The sequence below is a fragment of the Setaria italica genome, chromosome II (genome assembly GCF_000263155.2).
Source record: "Setaria italica strain Yugu1 chromosome II, Setaria_italica_v2.0, whole genome shotgun sequence".
NCBI lineage: Eukaryota > Viridiplantae > Streptophyta > Magnoliopsida > Poales > Poaceae > Setaria > Setaria italica.
The window spans coordinates 39,286,845-39,310,289 of record NC_028451.1 but is presented as its reverse complement, the minus strand read 5'-3'; the positions used below and the strand labels follow the sequence as shown (position 1 = coordinate 39,310,289).

General features: G+C 45.3%; 3 protein-coding genes across 4 annotated transcripts; all 3 read right to left on the bottom strand.

Annotated features, from left to right (window-relative positions):
* Positions 1–2,213: 2,213 nt before the first annotated feature.
* LOC101781014 (G-type lectin S-receptor-like serine/threonine-protein kinase B120) lies at positions 2,214–5,782 on the bottom strand. Its single transcript, XM_022824216.1, has 8 exons — positions 5,499–5,782; positions 4,504–5,417; positions 3,759–3,860; positions 3,491–3,687; positions 3,173–3,383; positions 2,851–3,088; positions 2,610–2,760; positions 2,214–2,516 (listed from the first exon to the last, which is right to left on the bottom strand). The coding sequence occupies exons 2-8, from the start codon at positions 5,399–5,401 to the stop codon at positions 2,214–2,216; spliced, it is 2,100 nt and encodes a 699-aa protein (XP_022679951.1). The 5' UTR covers positions 5,402–5,417; positions 5,499–5,782.
* Positions 5,783–8,198: 2,416 nt separating this feature from the next.
* Positions 8,199–12,381, bottom strand: LOC106804106 (G-type lectin S-receptor-like serine/threonine-protein kinase At1g11300). Of its 2 annotated transcripts, XM_014804718.2 has the most exons (7): positions 10,937–12,381; positions 10,087–10,194; positions 9,830–10,017; positions 9,515–9,725; positions 9,179–9,416; positions 8,948–9,098; positions 8,200–8,857 (listed from the first exon to the last, which is right to left on the bottom strand). In XM_014804718.2, the coding sequence occupies exons 1-7, from the start codon at positions 12,267–12,269 to the stop codon at positions 8,555–8,557; spliced, it is 2,532 nt and encodes an 843-aa protein (XP_014660204.1). In that variant the 5' UTR covers positions 12,270–12,381; the 3' UTR covers positions 8,200–8,554. The 2 variants fall into 2 exon arrangements, with proteins under 2 accessions (XP_022679783.1, XP_014660204.1); XM_022824048.1 differs by having other exon boundaries at positions 8,199–8,857; positions 9,830–10,194.
* Positions 12,382–19,388: 7,007 nt separating this feature from the next.
* LOC101780612 (G-type lectin S-receptor-like serine/threonine-protein kinase At1g11330) lies at positions 19,389–22,927 on the bottom strand. The gene is made up of 7 exons (XM_022824049.1): positions 21,586–22,927; positions 21,348–21,449; positions 21,065–21,264; positions 20,729–20,936; positions 20,406–20,643; positions 20,164–20,314; positions 19,389–20,027 (listed from the first exon to the last, which is right to left on the bottom strand). The coding sequence occupies exons 1-7, from the start codon at positions 22,925–22,927 to the stop codon at positions 19,725–19,727; spliced, it is 2,544 nt and encodes an 847-aa protein (XP_022679784.1). The 3' UTR covers positions 19,389–19,724.
* Between the last annotated feature and the right edge of the window lie 518 nt (positions 22,928–23,445).

Here is a 23,445-nt window from a genome sequence, read left to right as displayed (position 1 = left end):
GAGCGGGTTGGGCCCACGGGCTCGGCCCGATAGGATAGAGAAGTTAGCTTATTTTTAGAAATAATTTCTTGTGAAAGAAAAATTCAAAAAATTCTAGATAAATCATTTAAACCATGAAACATAGTCTGAAAATTCTGGGACACGAGGAGTCCAAATATAATATTTGGAGCTCGTGAAAAAGATTGTAGAGCCTTCTAATAAATAGATTTGGTCCTAGAAAAATGAGAATAAATTTTAGAAAAAGCTAAAAAATTCTCAGAAGAATCTAGTCGTCGTCTAAATGCATTTTAAAACATTTGCACTCTATAAACACCAAGATGCATCGGCATGAATGCAGCACACACAGAACAACACTATTTAATTTAGAAAAACTGCCAATTGTTTTTCCTATACTACATTTCCTGACAAGAAAATAAATGTTGAATTTTTTTTAAAATTATGAGAAAATTATTGTTTAATTATTCTTTTTAATCACATCCTGAAATCCAAAAATTTCAGGATGTGACAATAACACCATGCCCCTCGGTGACCGTAGGATGAGATTGCCTATGTTCATAAGCACCGCCACCGATCCAGTAGTATTCGATCTCGGTGATGGTGAGGAGCCTGCAGCAGTGTTGGTGTTGATTGTCCAGAGAACACGGCCGATAACATTGGACAAGATAGGATCAGAGGTGTTGGTCAGAACAAGGGAAGGACCTGAGGAGGAGATGGCCGGTGTTGCCCGATTAGCAACCCACACCACGGTGAGCTGGGGGATCTTGTTGTACCATATGCCTAGGTATAGCTTTCCTGAAGTGGAATTGGACAGGGAGAAGAAGCCAAAGGCGAAGTTACCACCATCAGATTTGATGGTCGTGCCGGGAAGAAGGGGCTTGCCTGGGACAAGCCGGTCGTCGGAAGCACAAAAGGCCGGCAAGAGGAGGAGAGCCACGGTACAAAACGAAATGGAACTCATGAGTGCCACCAAACTCAGAGAGACAGAAAAGGTACGCGCACAAGCTGCTACTTGGTAGTACGTGTTAGATTGATCTCCTCTCTAATGGGCCCACGGCCCATTGAGCCCTTGACTCGCGCCCTGATCGGGGGCGCCCACCCTAGCATTGGGTGGTGGGCCCTTGTCACATGCGCTATAAAAATAGAGGTGGGGGCCGGAGCGCATGGTACGAGGTTCCGCCATCCACCCCACTGACAAAACCCTAGACCGATCGATCACGGGGGCGTAGCAGTGACAGGAAGCACCACCACCGCCACGTCGACGACACGATACGACACTGCGCGTCGCTACCTAGCGCAGAGCTTCATCGACCGAACTACGGCACTGCGCGTCACTGCCTAGCGCAGATCTTCACCGACAGAACCAGCGATGGCCGGCAGCTCTGCCGCTTCCACCCCTAGGGGTGAAGGTACCCCATCTCTCTCTCTCTCCCTCTCGGTTAACACTGGAACCCCATGAACTCAATGTTTACCCGTAATCCCGACTAATTCTACATCTAGAGATCCTAGGTTTGCTCCTAACAGTATGTATAAGTAAGCTCTGCACACTTGATATGCACGCAACAATGCAAAAATTCCAGATTTCAAATAGACTATAATCAATTGAAACATTCTAGTCAAAATATGTTGGCAGTTGAGATGTACACATCGAAGGAGTTGTTACCTTGTCATTTAGTGAAGACTTGTTACACTCGTCATGGGTGCATCTAGAATTGTGAAGATGTAGTACTTCGTCTATAGATTACAGAAGAATGTAGGTCATGCTAAACCATATTGCCGCCTTCAGTTAAAATTACTAATGTATTCCTGCCATCAATGAATTTAGGCTGCTGTAGAATCTACGTAGTGAAACTTTCCAATGAGTAAGTTGCGTTGCAGTTTCCTGAATTTGTGCACTATCGCATATAGCTCTCCCTAAACTAGCATTTTTACTTTGTTAACTCCCTAGATGCAATTTTAGGAAGCTTAATGTCACACCGTGCGAGTTAGGGAACTATGACATGATGATTTACTCTTGCGAATACAACTTTACTCTTGTGATTTGATTTGCTAGCTGAAGATTTGCTCCTACAGTCATACTTTTTCTTCTCACTTCAAAATTTTGGATATGCAGCTTTTGATTCAAAATTAGAAAAAAATCGATTAATAACATCCAAGTTTCAAGTCACTATGTTACACATTCCAATCCAAACTCCAAACTACTTTTTAGAGTTACTCTATCTCCCCTCCATGACTGTAAGAGACATTGTGTTCTTAGAATTCACAATGTCTTCTCTCATTTGCTCCATATCACTATTTCTCTGTACAAAATATGCAGGGTGATTTGGCGTTGGTAGTGTTGTGGATCTATTCTCCAAGTTGAACACAACAGAAGACGTCAATGGCCTATCATCAGGATTTTCCTGCACACACAAGAGCCCCATGTGGATGCAAAGTGAAGCCTCATCTAGTAAACAGTTCTCAACAATACATTTGTCTACCAGATCTTTTGCTTTCCCTTCCTTCCAAAGGTTCCACGCCTGAAACAGTCACATCACACAAATTAGATTGTGTAATAGAACAGTTTAAACCATTTAATATGAAGAAACTAAAACCTAACCATATTTGCTTACATAGACTATTAGGTTTGGGTATCCTGGGACACGATCAACAGAGCTTATCTTTATACCACTCACAACCTCCAAAAGTAGGACACCAAAGCTATAGACATCAGACTTCGCAGAGAAAATGCCCTCCATTGCATACTCCGGAGCCATATAACCACTATTAAGATCATTTCGTTAGCAAAATTATGAAGATGATTTGGGTTCAATCATATGCAATTTGAGTATTTGGGAATTAAATACTACTCACTATGTCCCAACAACTCGCTTGGTATTAGCATTTTCTTGATTATCACCAAAGATCCTTGCCATACCAAAGTCAGCTATCTTGGGTCTCATCTCTGCATCTAGTAACACATTACTAGCTTTGAGATCCCTATGAACTATTGTCAATCTTGAATCATTATGGAGGTATAAAAGTCCCCTTGCAACTCCTTTGATTATCTTGAACCTTATTGGCCAATCAAGTGGTGCATTTCTTGCGCGATCTACAATGAACAATCATGTGTCTATGAAAATGAAATTATATAATTATTCAATCGCACATTGAACTTCTGTTCAGCAGAACATACTGAAAATGATAGCATCCAAGCTTTTATTAGGTAGGTACTCATAAATCAACAGCTTTTCATCTCCCTCAACGCAGCAACCAAGAAGTCGAACCAAGTTTCTGTGTTGTAGCTTAGCAATTAGAACAACTTCATTTCTGAACTCCTGAATTCCTTGATCAGAGTCCCTACTAAGTCTTTTGATAGCAACCTCTTGACCACCTTCTAATGCCCCCTTTGTGATTAACATAGAAAAGTAAGATTGTGATATGTTCTGCAGGTTATTTAATTAGATAATGAGTCTAGGAAAAGCAAAGAAAGGAAACCTCGATCGTAAATTACCTTGTAAACTTTTCCGAAACCTCCTTGTCCAATCATAGATGTACTGGAGAAATTGTTTGTTGTGACAAGAATATCTTGGAATTTCAGAAATGGAAGTTCAAAATCATTGGTAGTTTTTTCTTCTCCAAGTTCATCTGAAGTAGTAAAACCTCCGTGCATTAGCTTCTTGTGATTTTCCGTATTTGTTTTCCTTCCTGCTCCCAAAAGTTGTTAAGAGCTTATTCCTGAGTAACTGTGGTTAGTAATTAGCATATGGAAGAAAACATACCTCTGAACTTGCAGACCCATATAAGTAAAATGGAAGTGAGAACAACGGCACCTGCTAAAATTTGTAGCGCAACTTTTAGTGTGTTCCTTTTTGTCCTTTTACCTGCAAATCAGTGCAAAAGCTTTTTCATATAGTTTTTAGTTTTTGTGCCGGCTCTAGTGCTGTTGAGTCGTCTCGGGTGAGGGCATGCCGAGTCGTGTATTTTCTTTTTGCTTTTTGGGCTTTGTGTTTTATTCCCTTCTTCTAATAAAAATTACAGCAAATCTCTTGCCGTTCCGTTCAAAAAAAAATATCATAAAACTGCAGAGTTCAATCTTCAGACAGGCGAACAAGTGCTATGGTCTTGCGTTACACACAATAGTACCTTTTTCATTAAATAACGGCCTAGGAATTAAGAACACTCCATAAACTTAATGTTGTACGAGAAACTATTATGAATCTCAGTTCAGTATATATTCAATATATATTTGACTCCAATAATATGCATGTAGCCATACCTTGTGATCAGCTTACGGTTCAAGGATGTGAGCAGACTCCAAATTAGTTGCCACACTGTCCTATTACGTGTTGTCATGCATGATCGTAGGTCTTATTTTACATACCAGATAAATGGAACAGTCAAGTTCCGGTGGACTACAGATATATTTCTCCTTGATTTTCATGGAAAACTAACTAGTGGTGTTATTATGTTATTGTATAGTTTGGGCAATAGACCTCAGTGCTAAGATGGGATATGAAATGGTACCTGACATGCCTGCAACTCGGAGATACAGCGTCTCTTGACTCTCGGCACCAGCAGTGCTATAGGGATGTACTGCCATCATCTTCTGCGTGTCAACAAGCTGATGATCACCAATCCACAAAAGGCACCTCGTCGCATCGCCATTTGATGTGCTGCCATTCAAACTCGCATAAGCGTACGCCACACAAGAGCAATTGCCACTGCACTCAGCCGCGCATTCCTTGAAGGTCTTTCTCCCAATGCGCACAAAGTTGTCAGGCACCTTCATGTCTGGCAGCGCCAAGAAACCATCACTACATCGAAGGGGCTCCTTTCGCTGGCATCCCTGCGAGAATCTGGCATTGCTCCATTCTTCCTTGTCCACGGGCTGAAACCCATCAAGGCACTTGCAAGTTGGGGTAGCATCTGTATAGTCGCAGTAACCGGAGAGCCCGCAGTAGCCGTACCTGCTACAATCATAGTCCGGCCGCGACATTCCAAGCATTGCCCACTCCGATGAAACTCTATTATTCCAAACTCGTAGTTCTAACCTGCCAGAGTAACCCATCACAATCCGCATGGGTAGTGCACCATCAGACACGGTGAAGACCATGGATATCTTATCGACAGTATCAACACATGCTAGGTATACCACAATGCTAGTGTTCAGCTGGTAGTACTGACTAGTACTGATCGTGTACCCTGTCCATACTTGGCTACGCCATACTGGGTGCGAACCGTTCCAGATGAAGCTCTGCGGAAATAATTTTGTCTCTCCACTGTAGGAGAAGGTGCCTGGCGAGGGGTCCTCTAGGCTTTTCCAAGAAACAAGGCGGTTGCCATCATCAGTCTTGTAGCTCCTCCATATCTTCATACCCGGGAGGAGAGTGTCAGTCGGATGGTCGAAGCTTTGCCATAGCATTGTGCCGTTCGGTGAACGGAGGATGAGATTGCCTGTATTCATAAGCACCGCCGCTGATCCGGTAGTACTCAGTTTCAGCAATTTTGAGGAGCTTGCAGCTTTGGTGGCTTTGGTTGTCCAGAGAACACGGCCTTTGACATCGGACAAGACAAGATGAGAGGTGTTGGTCAGAACAAGAGAAGGAGCTGAGGAGGAGATGGCCGGTGTTGCCCGATTAGCAACCCACACCACGGTGAGCCGGGGGATCTTGTTGTACCATATGCCAAGGTATAGCTTCTCCGGAGTGGAATTGGATGGGGAGAAGAAGCCAAAGGCGAAGTCACCGCCATCAGATACGATGGTGGTGCCGGGCAAGAGCGGCTTGCCTGGGACAAGCCGGTCATCCGAATTAGCACACAGGGCCGCCAAGAGGAGGAGAGCCATGGTGCAAACCGAAATGGAACTCACGAATGCCATTGGACTTGCTGCGGTGTCTCTGGCTCTCTGAGTGAGTTTGCTAGTCTTATCCATCAAAGCGCTAGAGTTGGTAGGAGCGCAAGCGACTACTTGTTATAGTATATATAGCAAGCTCCTGCGCGCTTGGTGTGCACGAAAGAATGCAAAATTTCCAGGTTTCTCGTAGACTATAGTGAATTCAAACATTCTAGTCAAAATATGTTGGTCATAGTTGAGATGTACACCTCGAAATGGGTTGTTACCACCGTACGTGGTGTTATTTTCTTAGAGAAAGTTGTCGTTTTACCTGGCCTTATGGGTGCATGCATCCAGAAGAAGTGTGGAGATGAGGTCGTCGTCCGAAACCACAATGCCACCTTCAATCAAAATTTACTAATGCATTCCCACCATCAACGAATTTAATTAGGCCGGCCGTCTGTAGAATCTACTTGGTCAAACTTTGCAACGAGTAAACTGCGTTGCAGCTTCCTACAAACTAATAGTGCAGTAGCATGATACCTCGCCTGGTAAAACCAAAATCTACCCGAGCATTTAACATCAATTTCTTGCATTTGTGCAGGATCACCGGCCAGACAGTCATCGCAACGTCACCAAAACACTGCGGAGGAAACCTCCTTGGAGTGACTTCATCGATATTATTGTGTATGTGTTTGATGTGTGTACTATATGTACTATATTAGACTAGTTGAGACCAAAAGTTGTTTCCTTTCTTGAGAAAAAGTAGCCCTCGAGGCGTCGTGAACCACCGGCGCTAGAATTCCATAGATGGACTGGAGCATCAGTACGTGAGTTTGAGCTTTTTACATAGAACACGCTGACAAGAAAATGGGCCCCAGGCAGAAGTCCTTGTTGGTGCTGATGCCTCGCCTCTATCCGGATTAGACTGCGGTGACCTAGCGTTTGAACACGGGGAAATCCTCGTTGACTAGCGGACATGAGTCCATACAAAGGCCTGGTAGGGCTCCTTCAGCGGCTCCTTCTAGCGAGCGGACATGAGGAGTCACAGCTGGAGCTATTTTTTTTACAGGAGTCGAAGTCCTCCAAACAGACTCTAACTCCGAATGCAAGTTGACCACGGATTTGAACCTTTGACCTGGGTGTTGCCGCATGAATTGGAGCTCGGTTAGACAAGTGGGCTTCTGGGCTGTTTAACTGCCACTAACGCGTGGGTGAGGCCACACATTGCAGATAAGCAACAAGAGAAAACTGATAGAGTAATTGAGGCAAACAAACCGCCGCGCGTTTGACGTCGTGGATCACACCTACCTTCCATACCGAAGACCAAGCTTAGCTCGGGTGGCTGCTGGCGAGGGTGTTCACCCAGCCTGCCCGGGTTCGATCCCTGGGATCGGACCTAGGTGCTTCACTGGGGTTTTTCCTCAGTTTCGCTCAGGATTATTCCTGAGTTCACTAGGTACACACGCGTGCGCGTAAGTGGTACTACACGTTTCCGTGCATTGGAGGTTTAGGTCTCCCAATCTTTTCCGTAAACGTGTGTATGGACGTGCAGTGTGAGTGTAGAGTGCGTTGGTTGAATACGTCCTTGTTGTACCCTCCGAACAAACCTAGCTTCCATACCGATCGAAAATTTCGAGATGATCAAAGGTTCAAGGAGGCATCGAACATTTTAACGGAGCCATAGCGCTGAGAGTGCTTTTTTTTTTTTGTCAAAATGTGGCGACACGGCAGAGGAGAACACGAGACAGTCTCAGCCAAAGCTGTGCCGCTCGCGACATTCTCTCCGTCGACGGCGCCGGGTGTCCCTCCGCCCTCATGTTCTCATCCACAGACTCATTCGGCCTCTTCTGTTGGCCGTGTCCAATCCAAAAGCGTCAGCCTCAGCCAGCAAACAGGCAAGGCGCAACGCCTTCCACCTGTTCGACAGAATGCCTGAACTGTCCCAATCACCGCGCCCCCCCCCCCCCCCCCCCCCCCCCGGCACGGCGTCCAGCGGCTGGTACACTGTGTGTCTGTGTCACTAGGCGGGCTGCACCACGTTCCACCATGTATAGTGGACAGGATCGTGTTTGTGGTAGCTAACTAGCTATCCCTATCCGCGGGAACACCGTCTGTTGGTGCGGCGCAATTGATGTGCGGAAGGTGGCGTGCTTGGTATCTGTGGCATCGGCGATGCCGCGTCAAAGTGGTCAAACAGCCTACTCGGTCAGTGGGAGCGACAAGCAACGGTGGCATGGCATCCCCTGACACTCGCAAGAGGTTTCACATCTTACTTTGACAAGTAAATACTCTACGAAAGGTGGTGCTTGTAGCCTTGTAAATACTGATGGCATATTGGCATGTCTTCATTTTGTAGGCTGCAGCTGTATTATTTCCCCATTCAGTAAATAATTATGCTCTGGAAAAGGATGCGTTGTTCTGGAAGGTGCTTGATTATGTCCTGATACATGCTAAGGAAGTAAGGAACCCCATGCGTTGGCTGCCCTTGTGAAACCTGAAGCATTTTGAGTAAGTCCAAAAGTTTCAATTGCCATGCCGTTTTACAAGTGCTATGTATGTTTTCTGACTTTCTGTTGCATCACTGCCATGCTTTGAGCCTCATATAGCTTTTTATCATATTTCACTCCAGACTGGGTTTGGTTTCCCACACATAATCTAGCATCGAGATTACTAGCAATGCAGTTATCTCATTGCAGCATTAAGCTTGACAAAAGGTGTACAGCTAACATGAGAAATATTTTATCGCCCATCTATGGCTGTAAGAGTCACTGTGTTCTTAGAGTTTAAGATGTCTTCACTTAATTGCTCCATGTCACTATTTCTCCGCGCGAAATATGCAGGATGATTTGGCTTTGGTAGCGCTGTGCATCCATTCTCCAAGTTGAACACAACTTTAGACATGAATGGCCTATCATCAGGATCTTCCTGAACACACAAGAGCCCCATGTGGATGCAAAGTGAGGCTTCATCTAGTAAGCAGTTCTCCACAATACACTTGTCTACCAAATCCTTTGCCTTCCCTTCCTTCCAAAGGTTCCATGCCTGAAACAATCACAGTCATTTAGATTGTATAACTCCGGAAGTTTCAAAATCCTTTACCTCAATTAAAAAAAGGTAATCATATTTGCTTACATAGACAATTAGGTTTGGGTAACCCATGATGCGATCAACAGAGCTTATCTTTATACCACTTACAACTTCCAAAAGTAACACGCCAAAGCTATAGACATCAGACTTCACAGAGAAAATACCCTCCATTGCATATTCAGGAGCCATATAACCACTGGTGAGGTTCATTTGCAAAGGTCATAAAGATGAATTTGGTTCAATCATATGTTAGTTTGAGCAATAAGTAGTGCTTACTATGTCCCAACAACTCGTGTTGTATTTGCGTTTTTCTGGTTGTCACCAAAGATTCTTGCCATACCAAAGTCTGCTATTTTGGGTCTCATCTCTGCATCTAGCAACACATTACTAGCTTTGAGATCCCTATGAACTATTGTTAATCTTGAATCATGATGGAGGTAAAGAAGCCCCCTAGCAATTCCTTTGATTATTGTAAACCTTAGTGGCCAATCAAGTGCTGCATTCTGTTCACAGTCTACAAATAATAAATATGTCATGTTTATGAAGAGGATAATTTATAGCTGCTCAGATCTATATAAACTCTGGTGAAAAATGAATATGAACTGAACATACTGAAAATTACAGCATCCAAGCTTTTATTGGGCAAATACTCATAAATCAGTAGCTTTTCATCTCCCTCAACACAGCAACCAAGAAGTCGAACCAAGTTTCTGTGTTGTAGTTTGGCAATTAGAATAACTTCATTTCTGAACTCCTGTATTCCTTGGTCTGAGTCCCTACTAAGTCTTTTGATTGCAACCTCTTGACCATCTTCAAGTGTCCCCTTTGTAATTATCAAAGAAAGGTAAGATTGTGGTATGTAGTGCAGTTGCTTGATTCAAGAATTAAACTAGGAAAAGCAGAGAAAGTCCTAGCGTAAATAATTACCTTGTAGACTTTGCCGAAACCTCCTTGTCCAATCATAGATATGTTGGAAAAATTGTTTGTTGCAACAAGGATATCTTGAAATTTCAGGAATGGAAGTTCAAAATCATGGGTAGCGTTTTCTTCTCGAAGTTCTTCTGAAGAACCACCAAGCATTACCTTATTGTGAATTTCCACATTTCTTTTCCTTCCTGCTCCCAAAAGTTGGTGAGTATTTGTTCTTAAGTAACTGCAATCAGTATATAGAATGGAAAACAAACCTCTGAACTTGCAGACCCATATAAGTAAAATGGAAGTGAGGACAGTAACACCCGCTAGAATTGGTAGTATAGTTTTCACTACATTTGTATTTTTTTTTGTCCTTCCACCTTCAAAACAATGCAAAAATTATTCATATATATTTATATAGCACCAAGTTAATATCATGCAACTACAGATTTCAGTCTTCAAACAACCGAACAAGCGCTTAGTGCTACATTCTTACATTACACAGTAGTACCTTTTTGTTAAAATAATGACCAGTAAGAATTAACATGACACCTTAACTAGATGTTGCACGAGAAATTAAGATCACTGAGAAAGAAAAGAAAGCTTCATATCTCGGTTCAGTAGATTGACCGCAATATGCATGTAGTCATATAATGATCAGCATATGGTTCTAGGGTGTGAGCAGATTCTAAAGCTAGCTAGTTACCACTGCCCTACTGTGCATGATTTCCAGTATCTATGTTTTAACCAAAATTTCCATGATCTTGGTGCCAACTTCACAAGCCAGATAAAATGAACAGAAACCAGCTGCCAACTTTCCATGACACTAGTTTTCAACTTTCCATGAACAGAAACCAGCTGCCAACTTTCCAACTTTCCATGAACAGAAACCTCTGAACTAGTTCCAGTGGTCAATAGATAGCTCCTTGATTTTCATGGAAAACTAGTGTCATGTACCTGCATATTTAGGAAAGAGACCTAGGTACTAAGATGATAGTGTGGTAAGGCCGTTAGGATAACATGATAAGACACCATGCCACAAGTGGGAATGCCCCTGATATATATGGGCACGTCTGCTTGGTTTATGCCTCTGATAGAAGTTCTTCTGATATGAAATGGTACCTGGCATGCCTGAAACTCGGAGATATAGCGTCTCTTGACTGTCAGCACCAGCAGTACTATAGGGAGTCACACCTATCTTCTGTGTGTCAATTAGCTGCTGGTCACCAATCCACACAAGGCACCTTGTCGGGTCATCCTTCATTATGCTGCTGTTCAAATTTGCATATGCGTAGGCCACACAAGAACAATTATTTCTGCATTCCGCTTCACACTCACTGAGGACTTTCTTCCTGATGCGTACAAACTTGTCAGGCACCTGCATACCCGGCAATGCCAAGAAACTGTCCCCACATCGCAGTGGCTTCTTTCGCCGGCAGCCCTGCTCGAACCTGCCGGTGCTCCATTCTCCCGCATCCACGGGCTCGAACCCTTCAAGGCACTGGCAAGTCGGGGTAGCCTCCGTGTAGTCACAGTAGCCAGAGAACCCACAGTAGCCGTACCTGCTACACTCGTGGCTCGGCCATGCCGTAAGCATGGTCCAATTTGATGAATCCCTGTTCCAACTGAATATTTCTAGCCTGCCAGAGTAGCTCATCACATACCGCACATGTGGAGCACCATCGGAGACGGTGAAGACCATGGACACCTCGTCGACGGTGTCCACATATGCTATGTAGATACCAATTCTGGTGTTCGCCTGAAAGTACTGGCTGGAGACCATGTAGCCTGTCCATACAGGACTGCGCCACACTGGTTGTGAACCATTCCGGATGAAGCCCTGCGCAAACGGGTCTGCCTCTCCACTGAAGGAGAAGGTGCCCGCCGAGGGATCCTCCGGTCCAGTCCAAGAAACAAGGCGGTTGCCATCATGTGTCTTGTAGCTCCTCCGTATCTTCATGCCTGGGAGGAGAGTGTCTGCCGGGTGGTCGAAGCTCCGCCACAGCGTCGTGCCGTTTGGCGACCGAAGAATGAGGTTGCCTGTGTTCAGAAGCACTGCTACCGACCCAGTAGCATTCGACCTTGGCGATGGCGAGGAGCTTGCAGCAGCAGTGGTGGTGTTGGTTGTCCAGAGGACACGGCCATTCACATCGGACAAGACAAGATTTGAGGTGTTGGTCAGAACAAGCGAAGGAGCTGAGGAGGAGATGGCCGGTGCTTCCCGGTTAGCAACCCACACCATGGTAAGCCGAGGGATGTTGTTGTACCATATGCCGAGGTAGACCTTCTCCGGAGTGGAATTGGATGGGGAGAAGAAGCCCAGGGCGAAGTCGCCACCATCAGAGGTGATGGTGGAGCCAAGTAAGAGCGGCTTGCCTGGGACAAGCCGGTCATCGGAAGCGCACAAGGTTGGCAAGAGGAGGATAGCTGCGATCCAGATGGAAATGGAACTCATGGATGCAAAAACTTTCTGCAGTGTTAACTAGTGGAGCTCTAACTCAAAATGGCCGTCGAGATGTAGGGGAGTGTGCAACTAGCTACTGGGTACTAGACTAACATAAACTCCTGCAGCCTTGGTTCGAATAATAATATGCAGCACTTGAGCTGTACTAAACCATATATAGACTATGACATAATACAATTGCAGTTGAGCTGTACACATCGTAGCACTTGTTCCTTTGCCACCTTCAGATTGTTAAATCTGTACTTCCATCGTTGCTTACTGTGGATACCCAAATTGCCATTTTCAAGTGTTGTTAACGTACTCTCTGACACTGAGCATATGTTGTCAATTACAGGTCGCTGTGGCATCTGCGCGGCCAAACTCTAAAATGTGGGAGCATCAGACAAATTTCCAGCTCATGGCAAGCCTCACAACCCAAGGATATACTAGGACTTGGTCTGCAGGCAATAATGCAGAAGTCTAGTATCTACAGTAAGCTGGTTATTGTTTCCTAGACAGCACAAATAAAACGTTGGTGGTGACATTTGAGCTGTCTATGGCCGGTAATGCAGTCATTGCCGTCAGCGTCAGGCATCAGCTTACACTTCCAGAGGGGGCTGTGATCTCATCATCTAAAAAGAATCGCCGTCTGATCGTAATTGGTTTTGAAGTGGGTCATCGCGGATAAATTCACAGCACGGGCATTTTATTTTACAGTAGAAAACAGAAGAAGAAGCTAGGTGTGGCTCCAGTCCTATATGCTTTCAACGTGAGAACTTCAAGGTTTTTCAGAAGTTGTGCCCAGCTGATTAAACAGCCTTAAACTACGGTTACACTCATTTTCCAACGCATCATGTCCTAAAAATACCTCATAGTATAGATAGCACTTATAGTTAATTTAAAATAAAGATGGATTTTGACAATTTTATTTGTCCCCTCAATACCTAGAAAATCTTTCCCATGAAGGAAGAGACTCTGACCTTACGTACCGTTAGAACCATGGGTTCCAATTTCGATTTATGATTTTTCTTTTGTCTCCATCGAAAAGCAAACTTCACAAAAAAATCTCTAAATTTGGAGATTTTTCGGTCATTTTTCCTCAAATTGAATATTTAAAGTATTTAGAATGCTTATTAAAGGTTCTATAGAATTGGTTTTCATAAGTTAGGCTACAGCTCAATGGTTTTCTCGTTGCCTGGCAAGGGAAATTTCCCAATTCGAAGGCTGAAAATACCAAATTTTGTTTTTATTTTTTTTCAATTCCTGTGAATTGGTTGGTCCCCATTTTCATCAGTGGTATGAAATTTGGGAAAAAACATGCGCCAATGCTAGGAATCAACGATATATCTTCGACATTATAAGTTATCAGCAATATTGGCTGGGGCAGGGCCAATAAACTGGTGAACCGTTCAAAAATTCAGTACCATTTAAATTTGTAAACAAAGAAAAGCCATGTGGGACCATCATTTGAAATGTATGGTAAAACCTATCGATATTTTTTAGTTGAATACCAATCATTTTTTTATATTAGGATCGTGCCTGTGCATTGCTACGGGCTACAAAATATTAATGTTGCGATATGTGGGAGCATCTAACAGGATAATATTAGTGTGAAAATAAGAACAAATATTACATTACTTTAGTCAGATCATTATTTACTTTAGATGCATATATGGACTACGATACACCTTGCATATACATATTTTGTCACTACAATCAACTAAATAGGAACCGTATATTCTACTGACTACTGTACAACATACAGCATGATCCAGTGTGATGTTCCTCTATTTGATTGCATCTTCAGTTTCATCAATCAGAAAAATGAAGACCCGCTTGTTCCATTGAGATACCAAACCAGGCAACAGAAGGTGATTAGCAAAATCTTCTTGCTTCTTTAATTGCTTAATCTTCGTCTATCCTCAGTAGCTGATGACTTGATCTCCAACAGCTGCAAGTGTCATATGTATATATGTTCATTATGAAAGGGTAATCGGAGCAGGGGATGCACCTGAATACTTCCCTATGGCTTAGAGGAAGCATCTTCCGCAGACAAAATATTCCACTCCTAGCTCTGAGTCAATGCGCTGCTAATAGAATTGAAATGATTTTGCACACTCACATGCCTACTGAAGATATATCAATATTAAAGAAATTGTTGGGACTGGGTGTAAATATGGTTCTAGTAGTTCAGGAAGCTAATTCATTTGAATTTCTCCATTATCAATTAAAAAAGAACCCCTATGACAAACATTACTCAAAAATTATTGGAAATGAAATTTCAGTACCTTTAAGGTATCGAGGGATCATTGCCAGTGCACAAATGGCTAGGGTATCATCATGGGAAATTTCCTGTACTAAACACTTGGCTGAAAGCAATGTCAGTGTACATCTGGTATCACATCTTCATGATTTGGTTACATATCTCAGTAGTAAAAGAAAATAAGGTTTTGATTAAGTAAATCTAGTGCACAGCAAAACTAAATTAGAATAATTGCAATGATAGGATGCTTAATACAGTATACTTTCCCTTGCAAAGTTGGACTGTATGTCCACACACTGGAAATTAGTCTTGCTGCAATCTGCAAAACAGCTACAGAGTAGAAGCCTGTTAGAGTTAAACATAATGCAGAATATATTTATTCTAAAACATTACAATAAACACATATCGAGCAAGTTGGTGTGATGGCACAGATCATTGCAGGAACTAATACTTGTTTACAAAATCTTGATTTAGCTCCTCCGGAATATATTATCCTACCAGCAACACTACACTCCACTCCACTACACCATCTTTTTTTTAAGCAAACTGGACAAATTTGCTGATCCGACACTTCAGAGCATGCTATCAGTTAACTGAGAGTGGTTTCTCATAAGCACTGTTGGAGTCTATGACCAATTGAAACTATCGGTGGGTATGTGAATTCACCGTCCCCACATTATTCGATTGGCTCCATAGTTAGATATCACACAGGAAAGAAGCTGAGCAGTATCTTCGTATGGATATGCTTCACTTGAGATGCGGAAAAGAGCACTATATTTGACATAAACTTTTGAAGTAACGGATCATGGCATTAGAGCAAGTATAATGTTACAGAAGCAGAAGGAATGGAATTAACTGCACAACTTCTACAATCTGGCACTTTATTCATGATGCCATTACTTGACAATAAATCAGGTTAGGTATTGCCCCTCACGAAATAGTGTTACTGCCCCTGGATCTCTGACAACAAAATCTGAGGGTGCTAATGTCAGCTGGTACTGAAAAAGGCTCATTTGCACAATAAAAACTTTTTTTCATGACCACATTGATCTGCCAATGGACAAAATAAAGAGGTTTTGGAGATTACCTGTGGGAATCAGGATAAGTTTAGAAATGATGAGAATGCCCTCTCTTCTTAGTTGTCCTTGTATTGTAATGCAATATAAGCTACTACAGGCTATAGCTTCATATGACTACATTCACACAGACTATGAACAAGCAAAAACACAAGTTTACGTTGGTGCCTTGCAGAAAGCCATATGATCAAGAATAACAGTAGTTTCAGGATAATCCCTACATAGCTCCTCTATTGATATGGCTAGTTGATTGACTAAGAACATGATGAGCAGATTGATAAACAACCTGCTCGCCCTCCCTAGGAGGCTCTGAGCTCTGAGGTTTATCTTCTGCTTAAACCTAATCTAAAGCGCCAGGACTCTTATATAATGAGCCGGCTTACAAAATCCCAACTAATTCCAATTCTATCTCTAATCTGAATCTAAACTAACTAGCATCTCCTGGAGGAGGTGGGCCCTTGTTCCTGCAGTGGAACTTCTTGCCAAAGAAGTTGTCCACAACATCTATTTCCTGAATATATAGAACAATTCCCTGCATACACAAGAACAACAAAGAATAATTATATAATTCTGACTTTGTAACAAAGAGCATAATTAAGTCCCTGTTGCTTTATATTCAAGGAGCCTATTCATACAATTTTATTTTGCAAAAAAGATGCAAACAGGATTTTCATGAAGCTCATGTAACTTGTGTAACTAACAGGGTTAAAAATTCGCATTTGTCTGAACTATTAGTTTCCTCGGTTCTTCTGGCTTTAGAATGGCACAACCTGAAAAAATATAATATGTGAATCTTTGTTCGAATATGAGCCCTTCTTCTCCTCTTTACCATGTGAACATATTGCTACATTATTCTTGCTGTTGGAATCCCAAAGTCCAATAGTAACTGCACATACATCTAACAGAGGAATGCGTTTTTTACCTTCATCACCATTATTCCAACTGGCACTCCCAGTTCTCCAGCCTTAGCAAACAATGACCTTCCGACCTCATTAGTCATCTGTTTATTTGAGACATTTTTGTGTTTTCAGGCCAGTTTGATCACAAATCAAATTTAAGAAGTAGAGGGAAAGTGATGTTCAGTCTCCCATTTGCAAACCTTTTGACCCGATTACCACAAGTTTGGGTTGAACCGGACAGCACGGTATTTTTCCTGGTGAGAACGAAGGGATTGTATGTTAGAAAATGCTAGATTGAATGATTCCTTTTGCATTCAAGGAAGTCCCAAACATGTAGATTTTCTAAACCTCATTGAAAGAGATATTGAGGCGAGGAAAGATTAGATTAGATTATACAGGAGCACAGGCTACAACCATATATAGGCCTGGGAGACCAAGCGCAGGGGGGCGGCTAGGGTTAGGTGTCAGGGCTGGCGGCGCCCACGGGCGGGCTGCCAGCCAGCCCATACACATAACAGGGCCCGTGGGCCCACTAGTGTACACACAGATAATTACAATCTAACACTCATGACTGTTCTGAATAGCACATTTACTTTAAACAGTAGCAGAAATCTACTTATGTTCACAACAATAGGTTTTCTAAACCTCTGTAGAATAGTGAGAAAAAAGAATGGCCTCCATATATCTATTTCCAAACACCAAGAGCAATACTCTGCGCGACTGGTTTTATACAATGGAGAAACCTGAGAATCCTTTTCTGCAGCTAATCCTTCAGTTACGGAAATGTATGCAGGTTCACATCAAGAGCAATGCAGTCCTTCGGTTATAGATTAACATTTTCCCTACAATGAGGAATGCTTTAATCAAGTAACCAACAAATATGCGCTTTGCGCTTTCTGATTCATGAATATGGAGACTAATTGAGGATGAGCTGTAGTAGCCATGTATAATCACAACTGGAGGATGATTGAGGAAAAAGCTTTACTCTTATCGGTCAATTGAGGTTGAGTGGCAGCTACGCAGGGAACCGACCTCCCTCTCCGACGGCTGCTCCCGCGCTGGGATGGGATGTAGGGCGAGTGCCCACTTCGTCGGCATCTAGGGGCCACCGAACCTGTGGTGGCAGCGGCCGGGCGGCGCCGCGGCGGACGGTCGCAAGGGTGGACGTGTATAAATGATCCGGGAGGCGACGGCGGCGCCGGCAGGGTTGGGGAGAGGGTGGCGTCGGATTGGAGGAGACCTCAATGCCGAGCTGAAGGAAACGATGGCACCGGGTCGGAGGAGACCTTAGCCCCTGGTTGGATGAGACGGCAGCACATGTTGGAGGAGATGGCGGCGCGAGGTGGAGGTGATGGCGGCGTGTGGTCGAGGCGATGGCGTGGTCGATGGCGGAGGCAAGGCGGTGGCGATGGCTGCGTGAGGCAATGAGGGAGGGCGCATAGGGTTGGATCGGAGGGCCACCGTTGAAGGCACGATCGTGGTGGGAAGGTGAGGGACGTCGCGGAAGGGCTCGATCGGATCGACGGCATAGGTGATCAGCACGAACGCGAACAGAGGTAACGAACAGGCGAAGGGATGGATGGCGGACCAAAAAAGTTTTTACTCGGTTTTGCTTTTTTAGCTGTAGAGATATCCTCCTCTTTTCAAATTTGAATCACTGAAATTTATTATTATAATTATCACCGATAGTCGGTCATATCAGGTCTTTCGTCTTGGTCCGATAAGGTTTGTATCCAATACAGTAGTGTTAACATCGACTGCGACTACATCCCCACTTGAAAGCATATAGGAGTCACGTCTATTTATCAGAAAGCTTTGTTCGTACTGCAACCTAATCAGAGATGACCCAAACCAATTACCATCAGACGGCGGTCATTTTAAATGATCAGATCCCACACTTGGGGGGCGGCTGTAAGTCCGATCCAACAGCGACCCATAGCTGACAACATATACTTAGTATGTGTTTGGATGGGAGACAATATAGGATGGGATGGTGCCGTTCCAGTTTTGTGGGATGGAATGGTCCCGTTTAGTGTTTGGTTGAAATAGGATGGGACGGTCCTGTCTTGTGTTTGGTTGGAGAGGTTGAGGTGGATGATATGGATAAAATTTTTGACACCGTTAGCTACAGTATTTTTGACCCCACATGTCATTCTCTATACATTTATTTTATTTTATTTTTCCTTTTTAGTTACACCTGGCAGCTCTCTAGGATATCAAGAATTCCCTCACAGACCAACACAAGTCTTTTCTGTGCACTTTGTCCTCACTCGTGCGCACCCGGTCGGTCACCCATCCTGAAATTGCTCCGGGCCAAGCACGCTTAACCCCGGAGTTCTTTGAGGATGAGTTTCCGGAAAAGAAGTTGCAACTTGTTGGTATGAGTATTCTATCAATTCTATTAAGCCTTGGGCCAGGATGTCACACTGCTCCACGCTGCCGCCGCCCTGCCCTCGGGCCGCACAGCGTCGCCCCCGCAACAAGACCCTCGGGCTCCGACGGCCGCCCCCAACCTCCCCTCCCCTCCCCGCCCTTCCCTCGGCTCCGGCGGCAGCCTTGCTGGCAGGCTCGCCACGCCGCGCCGCCTCCGCCCTCCCCTCGGGAGCGAAGTGGGATGCCCCCGTTCGCTCGTTTTGATGGGACGGGGTCATCCCGGATCTGGAGGGTATATTCCCTCATAGGAATGTTCCCGTCCCATATATCTTCCAACCAAACGTGGGATGAAGTGGGATCATCCCGTCCCATCCCGTCCCACTTTGTTCTTAGAACCAAACGCACCCTTAGTCACAGAGTACATAAGCAACACTTCAAAATGGCAGGCGATCCACACAATAGGCAGCGAAGCGAATGCTACATTAACAACTCTAAAAAGAGGCAAAGTAACAACTGCTTCGATGTGTACAACTGAACTGCTAATGTACTAGGTTATTCAACTCCATTACATATGATCTACGAGAAAATGTTAAAAGTGTTGCATCATTGCGCACGAACCAAAGACTTCCAAGTTCCAAGTAGTCAGCTGCTCACTTGCATCTCCACTACAACTCTCAGGAAGATTTCTCGTTCACAACGTAGCACCAAAGCGAGTCTGCCACCATGAATTCCGTTTCTATCTGCATCGCAGCCTTCCTCCTCTTGCCGGCCTTGTGCACTTCCGATGACAAGCTTGCCCCAGGCGAGAGGCTCTCGCCCGGCACCGCCATCATATCTGACTCACACCAAGATTGCTCTATCGTCCCTCCAGAACTGTAAGAGTCACAGTGTTGTTAGAGTTCTTGGCGCTGTCTCCTGTCTGCTCTGCTTCATTATTCCTTTCTGCAAAATATGCAGGCCTATTTGGCGCCTGAAGTGACTTGCTTCCATTATCCAAGATACGCACAACAGACGACATGGTTGGCCGATCATTCAGGTTTTCCTGAACACACAGTAGTGCTACATGGATACAAAGCATAGCTTCATCCACAATGCAACCTGACACAACACATGAATCTATCATAGTCTCTGCCTTACCATCATGCCATAGGTTCCATGCCTGTAACAAACATCATGCAGATTCATTTGAGCCCCTTAACTTTGAGATTGGTGTTTCCATTCATACTCCTCCCTAGAATATCAACTTTGAGATTTTCAAATCTTGTGTAGAATTCATAAAGTATAATAATACTTACATAGACTATAAGATTTGGGAAGTCTTCAATGTAATCAGTGGAACTTATCCTAACACCACTTACGATCTCCAAGAGCAATACGCCGAAGCTATAGACATCAGACTTCACAGAAAAGATGCCCTCCATAGCATATTCAGGAGCCATGTAGCCACTAAATTGACCAGTATGGGTTGAAAACATTAAGTCATTGCAACAGGTTCAATGAAACGTTAATTTGATCAAAATAATTGAATGGAACTTACTATGTTCCGACGACCCGCTTAGTGTTTGCTTGTTCTTGATTGTCACCAAAGATTCTTGCCATGCCGAAGTCTGATATCTTTGGGTTCATGGTTGCATCCAGCAAAATGTTGCTCGACTTAAGATCTCTGTGGATGATTGTCAGTCTTGAATCTTGATGGAGGTAAAGAAGTCCTCGAGCAACTCCTTTGATTATCTTGAATCGCATGGACCAATCCAGCACTAATTTTCTTGTACTGCCTGCACATGAGCCACATTTCATGAGCAAGATGAACTGGTGTTTCAGCACTATCTGGGCAGCTTGTGGAGAGATACTAGAACATACTGAATAGAGTAGCATCCAAGCTCTTGTTGGGCAAATACTCATAGACCAACAGTTTTTCATCGCCTTCCATGCAACAGCCGATAAGTCGAACAAGATTTCTGTGCTGTAGCTTGGCAATCAATAGTACCTCATTTCTGAACTCCACTAATCCCTGCTTGGAACCAATACTAAGCCTTTTGACAGCAACTTCCCGACAACCTAACACTCCCTTCAGAATTGTAAAGAGGTTCTTCGTATGTTATTAGTCTTAGAGGAACAAAAAACAATTCAAGATGCAAATTTTTTTTCAGCAACCTGTGAATGTGAACAACAAAAAACTACCACTAGGTGACCTACTTTGTAAACTTTGCCGAAACCTCCTTTCCCAATCATTGACGCTTCAGAGAAGTTATCCGTTGCAATTAGTATATCATTATATCTCATGAATGGGAACTCAAGATCTTGGGCAGGGATTTCATGCCCTAGTTCATCAGAAATACTCAAAACTCGCATTGCTCGCCTCTTGCTATTTTCCCCGTTGATTTTCTTCAGCATTTCTTCTCTCATGAGGAACGCACAAGTGTTAATTGTTGCGCATATTGTAATGGAACTGGTAGATATAAAGAAATATATAGTTTACCTTTGAACTTGGGAAAACATATGAAGATGCACATGGGTATAAGAACACTTGCCAAAAGCACCGGAACTGCAAATTTCACTACATTTTTCCTTGCCCCCCTGCCTGAAAAAAAAAGGCAATGCTCATTTCCTTTTCTGCATTAGCCATCAAATTAAACGTCTGATGAAATCTATTTATGAGGCTGACGCCACCACACGAAAACATGGGAGTGGATTAGTTGAACGATAATACTCAGTACCTGCGCCGACGCCGGCAAGCCGGAGGTAGAGCGTCTCACCGAAGTCACCCCAGGTCCCGACGACTTTCTCCATGTCGATCAGCTCGCCGGTCCACACCAGGCACCTGGTGGGGTCCCTCTTGGTGGCGCTGGTGCTCAAGTTCGCATACGCGTACGCGACGCAGGAGCAGTCGCGGCTGCACCCCGCCGCGCACTCCTCCAAGCTCCGGTTCGCCACCAGCGTGTACCCATACGGCAGCTTCATGTTCGGCACCGCCGCGAAGCCGTCGGCGCATCGCACGGGCTCCTTCCGGCGGCACCCGCGCGAGAAGTCACTGCGGCTCCAGCCGGCACCGCTCGCCGGCTCGAACCCTTCGACGCAGCGGCACGCCGGCACGGCGGCGTCCGTGCTGTTGTCGCAGTAGCCGAAAGCGCCGCAGTAGCCGAAGGCGCTGCAGGCGCGGGTAGGGTACCTAATGATCGTGACCCACGCTGACGAGTCGTTGCTCCAGCTCTGCAGCTCCAGGTCGCCGGAGTAGCTCAGCCGGTACTGCATGGGCGGCGCGCCGTCGGAGAGGGTGTAGGCGGCGTATATCTCCTCGTCGCTGTTGTAGACCGCCCTGTAGATGGCGGACCTGCCGCCGCCCTTCTGGTAGTTGCTGTCCACCATGTAGCCCTCCCACGGCGAGTTGCGCCAGTGAACGCGCGTCCCGTTCCAGATGACCAGCTCGAGGGGCCTGTCCGGGTCCGCGCCGAAGGTGAAGCTCCCCGGCGACGGGTCCGCGGGGCCCTTCCACGAGACGAGGCGCACGCCGTAGTGCGTCCGGTAGACGATCCCGATCTTCATGTTGGGCAGGTAGGCGTCGCCGGGGTGCTCGAAGCTCTGCCACAAGGCGGTGCCGTTCGGGGACCGTACGACGAGGTTGCCGGTGTTCTGAAGCACGGCCATAGGGCTCGAGCTCGACGACGGCGAGGCCACCGCGTCGTCGGCGGTGACGTTCGTCGTCCAGAGCACTCGGCCGGTGGCGTCGGACAAGACCAGGTTGCTGGCATTGGTCAGGGCGAGCGTGCCCGGTGGGGTGGATGAAAGATGGTCGCCGGTGATGGGGGCGGCCTGGTCGGCCACCCACACCACGGTGAGCTTTGGGATGTTGTTGTACCAGATGCCAAGGTACAGTGACGATGAGTCGGAGTTGGGCGGGGAGAAGAAGCCCAACGCGAAGGCGCCGCCATCGGAGACGAGTGGTGTGCCAGGCGAGAGCGCCTTGCCGAGGACAAGCCGGTCGTCGGACGCACACAATAATGGCCGCAAAAGCAAGAAGAGGAGGACGGCGGCGACGTAGGATGAGGCCGGCCGATCCATCAAGGTGGGCAGCCAGCTTAGCATTTTTGTGATCTCTCTCCGTTCTCAAAGGCTCAAGTGGTAGTGCTGGTTTCACGTTGGAGTGGAGGTGGAGAACTGGAGATCTAATAAAGGCCCCTTTGGCAGAACTTCCGAACCAGCTTCACCACCGGTTTTTTTCGAGCCTTGCCAAGGGGTGGGGGAAGAAATAGCTCCACCATCAGCTCCGCAAAATACGGTGATGGGAGCAGATTGATGGAGACGGAGCCCAAAAAATAGGCTCCCCACGGCTCCATCTTGCTCCCGGGGTTAAACTCCCTAGTTTGACCATGGAGGCAGGGGCGAGTTGGCTGGTGGGTGCATGGAGGAGGCCGGCGCGCGTAGGCGCATCGGGGTGGGGAACTCGACGGCGGCGTGGACGAGTCGCGGGCGAAGCTCAACCGCGGCGCGAACGAGCCGCGGGTGGGGGAGAGCTTGATGGCAGCAGGGGTGAGGCAGCCAGCAGGAGGACAGACGGTCAGCGGGAGTATAAAAGATAG